The following is a 6,000-nucleotide window of genomic DNA, read 5'->3' on the forward strand; positions in this document are numbered from 1 at the left end:
TAGTCTTAAGACAACTGACTAACATTTGGAGGGAAATTTTAGAACTCACACTTTAGATTAAAATAGACTTCAGATAAGTTTAGATGTGAAAAAGAAAGGAAAACTTCAGAAAAATTATAGATAAATATTATTATAATTGTAAAGTGAGGACTGGCTGAAAAGTCAGAAACTGTACCAGAAAGGAATAGACTTAACTACATTAAAAAAAACATGAATATGTCAAAATTGCAAAAACAGAATTTAACATACTTAAACTTTCCCGGCTCTTTGAATGACATTACTTTAAGATAAACAGATATGCTCAATGCTCTTTGTTTCTGTAGCCAGTCTTTTTAAAAATCATAAAGATTACTTTTTGAAAAATTTTTAAAAAGCACAATAAATAAAAGTAGGAGGAAAAAGACAAACTAGGAAAAAGCATGTGCAGTATGTGTGATGAAGAAAAATGACTGCTATTGCTAATACATAAATCAATAAGAAGGCAATTGTCCCATATGAGCAAAGAATGGTAATAAGCAATTTGGCAGAAGAAGAAGTTAAAATTACCAACAGAGCCTTGAAAAAATCTTTAGTCTTCCTAGTAACAGAAAAAAGTAACACAGGAGGACATTAAGGTAAATATTATATTATTTTCACCTAATAAGTTTACAGAACTGAAAATAATAATATTAGAGAGAATGTTGGGGAAAGGATATTTCCCTAAAGGAAAGTGTCAGGAGAAGGTAAATTTTTAGGGAAGGGGGTTGACAGTGAACTGGTTAAGCTTTAAAACTGCATACATTTTAACCTAGAAATTCCTCTTAGATGTTTATACAAGGCTAACAACTGGAAGCATGCAAAGATGTAGCAATTTTTATAATAAATGAAAACTGAAAATTGGAAATAGCTTAAATGTTTAACAATAAGAATATGCCTAATTTTTTTTTAATCTAGTGTGCTCTGTAGTCACGAAAAGATATTGTATATTTATTAGCCAGGAAAGAGGTCTATAGATGAATGAGAGTGAAAAAAAGCAGATTATATTTCAATATGCATAATATGATTCCATTTTTGTATAAAAGTATGTATATCATTTGGAGAAGGCAATGGCACCCCACTCCAGTACTTTTGCCTAGAAAATCCCATGGACGGAGGAGCCTGGTAGGCTGCAGTCCATGGGGTTGTGAAGAGTCGGACACGACTGAGCGGATTCACTTTCACTTTTCACTTTCATGCATTGGAGAAGGAAATGGCAACCCACTCCAGTGTTCTTGCCTGGAGAATCCCAGGGACAGGGAAGCCTGGTGGGCTGCCATCTATGGGGCCGCACAGAGTCGGACACAACTGAAGCGACTTAGCAGCAGCATGTATATCATTATCACAGAAAGAATTTTGAAAAGTAAACACCAAAATGTTAACTGTAATGAGATTGTTAGTACTTTTATATTGTTTATTTGTATTGTCTATTTTCAACAATGAATATGGATTGGTTTTATAGTAATAGTTATAACAATATAATTAATTTCAAAAATCACTTTTCTTGTAACTGCTGGACACAGATCAGTCTTGTGGACAAAGAGGGATTGTGCCCCTTGCTGTACAGCCTTGTGTTTTGGTCTGCTTAGAGTAGCTGAAATGTCAAGATAAGGCGCAAAAGAAAAACATGCAATCCAGAGACTTATGCTCTGTAGAGATGAACTCCTGGATCTTAGAAATATTATCTTGCTACCACCCAATTTCCAAGAAATGAGGTCTCCTTGCCTAGTTTAAGAGGTGTGCAGGGTGACTTGTGAAATGGGTGTCACGTCTGCTCTTCAGATAAAGAATGTCTTCATTTTCAATCGGGTTTCCATGAAATAAGTCTTTCTACAGAAGTTGTCCTTTTCTCCACGTCCACCTTCCCCCTTCTTTCCCATCGATCAGCCCTCCTGGTCACAAGCTTCTTCCCTGCCTTCACTACACAGACGCAGACACAAGTAGACATGTCTTCCCTTCCCTTTCTTGGTTAGGTCTGTGTATCCATCTGTCTGTCTGTCTGTCATCTAACAAGTTGCCCCTTGTTAGATGGGGCCCTTCCACTGACCTTTTGGAAGCACCTGGTGAGCACTGAACAGGTGAGCATTGAGGTGGGAGCCTGGGGAGCCCGATCGTTCGCAGCCTCCCACACCTCTGAACAAAGGCGCCACCGGCTCCTGACGGTCACTGTGCAGACACAGGTCACTTCAAGTAGAGACATGCTAGGATTTGGTTGAAGGGACACAAAAGTTAGAAAAAGAAGGGGTGAGGAGGTCGAATGGTCTGCTTTCCAGGAGACTTGGGTGGAAGCATGGTCTCACTGGGAAAGAGCCGCAGAGCCAGACATGTGGCCAAGGTAGCCACATTAGAATCACAGGCAGAAATGCGCCTGCCGGTACGGCCATGTGCAGATACCACGTCCATCGCTTACGCCTGCTCACACCCAAGACGCCTGGTGATTGAATTCTAAATGGCACGGAGAAGGCCCCTCCAGATCCTCTGTGGATGTGAGCAAAACGGGCTTTTGAAACCATGCCAGGACCACAAGCTCTGAGAGAAAATAACACATGGAAATTTTTTTTCTAAAGGAAGAAAAAGGCAGTTTGGCATCTATTCATAGAAATGGGATTAGATTTAATTAAAGGGGGAACCCCAGCTCCATCTGGTTCTCTCTGTGTCAGCCCTGGGGAGGGATATTACTGCAAGAGCTAGGGATTATGTCTTGGCTTTTCTAGATTTCCTCCTCAGGGTTCAAATATAAAATCCAAACCGACCTTTGTTTGGGAAATTGTAATCTGGACACCATTGGCTCCCTGACTGTCTATACTCTCTTGAGTCACCTCCATAGCTGAGTGACCAGCTCTCAGGAACTTCTTGGAAATATACTGTTGTTCTCTTTTTCACAGTGACAATGAATCCTGAAACTGAATGGTGCTAATGCTTTCCAAGAGAAGCAGCCCCAGAGGAAGCCCGCTGGGCCTGCCAACAGAGGATGAAGAGGATCCGAATTTAATTAACTTCAAATCAATGTAAACACAAGAACCTTTTGCTGTTGCTTCCAACGCCCACTCTTCCGTCGCCCAATGCATCACCTTTACTTGGAAGAATGCTTGATTGAGAAGTGCTGGGCAAAGGCCTGGATGCCATCCATCGCTGAGGGTGGGGGAGCCACGAGGTGCAGTCAGCGCTCATCACGGGGTGTTCCCTCTGCTCAGCCGACCTCTAGGGACTGGACTACCACTCTGGCTATGCTGAGTCCCTGTTACCTTTCTGCTTTATTCCTTGAGTACAAAATTGGAAACTCTTATCTCTGGTTTCCTTCTGGGTCACTTTATGACCTAAATAGCTGGATAATTTCTTTTGATTAGTCAAGTCTTCTGATAGGTCAGTCACGTTCAGCAGGAACTTTGCTCAAGGTGAGTTATGTCATGGAAAAGACAGCAAACAAAGCAAGTGTTTCAATGTGTACGCCATCCCAGGGGGGTGGTAAGCTTGTTCCTGCCTGCCGTGAGACGCAGCGTGAGATACACAGTCAAAGGGATGCTGTTTGGTGACGTGTGGACTGTAAGTTGGCCAGGTGACAGAGAAATGGGAATTTTCCATGAAAGAGCGACTGTTTTCCTTCTCAGCTAAAATCAGCTACTTGTTTCCACTTCCCCATGGCTCTTCCTTGTCCTCGCCACACCTCCCTGGCGTGTGGTGTGTGGGTAGATGGGAGCAGCTGGGCCTCTTCCGTCACCTTCTGTGTCCCGGAGATCTTTAAGGTCATCTGGAACAAACAGAACGGCATTAGGCTCTCTCTGTGTGGGTGGCGGGGACCTCTCCTCGCACTCAGGACCTCTCCTGCGCCCAGGACAGGTCTGGTGTGCTCAACGCCACTCCCCAGGAGGCCAACACCCGTCCATCAGAGATGACATTCTACGTGATACTTGTTGATATCCTCCTGCTAGAAGTGACGGCGCAAAATCAGAGGGGCCTATTTATCACTCCCACTCACGTAAAATCAATCTCCATTTAATCCTTAATTTTCCACTTCTGACCTTTAAAGCAATCGAGCAAATTAGGACTCCTCAGCTCTTCCACAGCACCCAATATTTTATTCCAGGAAAGAAACAAAGAATGAAAACGGTCTTTTACTCCCCACCCATAAACTGAGGCGGGGGTGGCGTGGGGTGGTTGAGGGTCACCAAACATTTGCTGCTGAATTTGGGGTCTTGTGTTTGAAAGGCCGCCGTAATGCATGACACATTCAGAATCCCTTACCTTCTGAACTGTGCCCACAATTTTAAAGGCAGAATTCCAGGCTACGGAGATCTTTCTGCTCCACTGAAAAATAGAACTATCTGGCTGTGTTTAACCACTGCTCTTACGCCATCCTGGGACTGTGCAGAGCTTTGGCAAAAAAACAGTCTTCATGGTACAGAACCACAACAGATATGTCTGTTGTATTCTTTTTAGCACATCCGAATACGGCATTTTTGTTTTGCATATTTTCTAAAGTCTTTTTCTGATGTGAACCATTTTTCAAAGTCTTTAGTGAATTTGTTACAATATTGCTTCTGTTTTATGCTTTCGGCTGGGGGGCATGGTTGGCCAAGAGGCATGTGAAATCTTAGTTCCCAACCAGGGATCAAACCCGCAACCCCTGCGTTGGAAGGCAAAGTCTTAACCACTGGACTGCCAGGGAAGCCCCCTGTTTTGCATATTCGTATTCAACTTGTGGTCCACAGTGACTCTCGGATATTTATGCCAGAATTGCCATTTTACCAAATCGTCATTTCAGCCTGTTTCATTTCTTTGTTTCTAATCAACATGTTGACTCTCTGAAGAGTCTCTTCTCTAGCTAGCTGTGTAAGATTTTTGCTGAACGCTTAGGTAGGCAAACATCACCCAACCCTATCAAATAATGGATGTTGGCAGTTCAGAGAAGGACAGGGGTTCTTGGAATCTCACTTGATGAAGCAGTATTTCATAATATGGTAAAAATATTCTTATTCAATATGTGAAATTACTTCAAATTCCAGAAGAAGCCAGCTTCAGCAATATATCATTGAATTTATATCTGAAAAATGTACTAACCCCTCTAATTGCACAATGTGCAAAGCACTTTAAAAAATATAGTTTATTCTGGCAAGATATGTTAGTATGGGTCAGAACAGCCAAGGGTCGCTTCTAGTGCTCTGTATATTTTATTTACTATCCAATCAAAAGGCATAGGTTATGGTCCTTCTGAGAACTGTTTTTTAACCCAAACTAAATTTTTATGTTTTAGATTATTGTTAGTAAAAATCTTAATAATTTGCCCTAATTAGGTAGCCAATTAGAGCATAATGTGGCTTTAGAATATTTTCAAGATGTTTACATGTTATTGCAGTTTTGAACATGTTAAGCAAGTTAGGTTAACAACATTGCCTAGTTGAACTCCTCAGGAAACTTGTGGTAATAAACGTATGAAAACCTCAGTCTAAACTCGGTGGCGTGACTCCTTTCTCTGGGAAGGTCATTGTTATCCACACACTGAGCACACAGCTCACGTCAGTCTTGATGTCCAAGAGGTGATGGGCCCCTCTCATCACCCTCCCAGCTCTGACAATGTAGAGGGGCACTTTAAAAAATACATCTGTCTCATTGTTTGTTTTCATTGTTTAAACTCTCAGTTTTCACCATCTCTGGAAGAAAGCCCTTATGTTGAGTAAACATAAAGTGCACACATTAGTTTCAACTCTATCAGAATTGTACAAATTCTGAATATAGTAGAGTGAGAAGATGTAGCTTCACACTGGGAAGATGGCTAAAATCCTCACTGTGAGGAAAACACTGACCTTTCTACTGAAGTACATTTACACATGCTGCTTTTTCACACTCAGGATGAAATCTGGGTTTTCCATTTAGATCTACAATAAGCAATCCAGAGTAGCTTCATAGACTATATTTCTTCTATCTTCAGTCAGTTCAGTCACTCAGTCGTGTCCGACTCTTTGCGACCCCATGAATCGCAGCACACCA

The 6,000-nt window shown here is 41.8% G+C and overlaps 1 protein-coding gene across 1 annotated transcript in view; it reads left to right on the plus strand.

Moving 5' to 3' along the window:
* The window catches only part of TMEM154 (transmembrane protein 154), a 52,325-nt gene extending 46,869 nt beyond the window's left edge, over positions 1 to 5,456 (plus strand). The window contains exon 7 of the mRNA XM_086346300.1: positions 2,901 to 5,456. Coding sequence (XP_086202426.1) covers positions 2,901 to 2,916 — 16 coding nt within the window. The 3' untranslated portion in view covers positions 2,917 to 5,456. The remainder of the gene's footprint in view (positions 1 to 2,900) is intronic.
* The last annotated feature ends 544 nt before the right edge of the window (positions 5,457 to 6,000 follow it).

Source organism: Bos grunniens, chromosome 17 (assembly GCF_055505025.1).
Source record: "Bos grunniens cultivar Pamir isolate PY7600 chromosome 17, Bosgru_T2T1.0, whole genome shotgun sequence".
Lineage (NCBI taxonomy): Eukaryota > Metazoa > Chordata > Mammalia > Artiodactyla > Bovidae > Bos > Bos grunniens.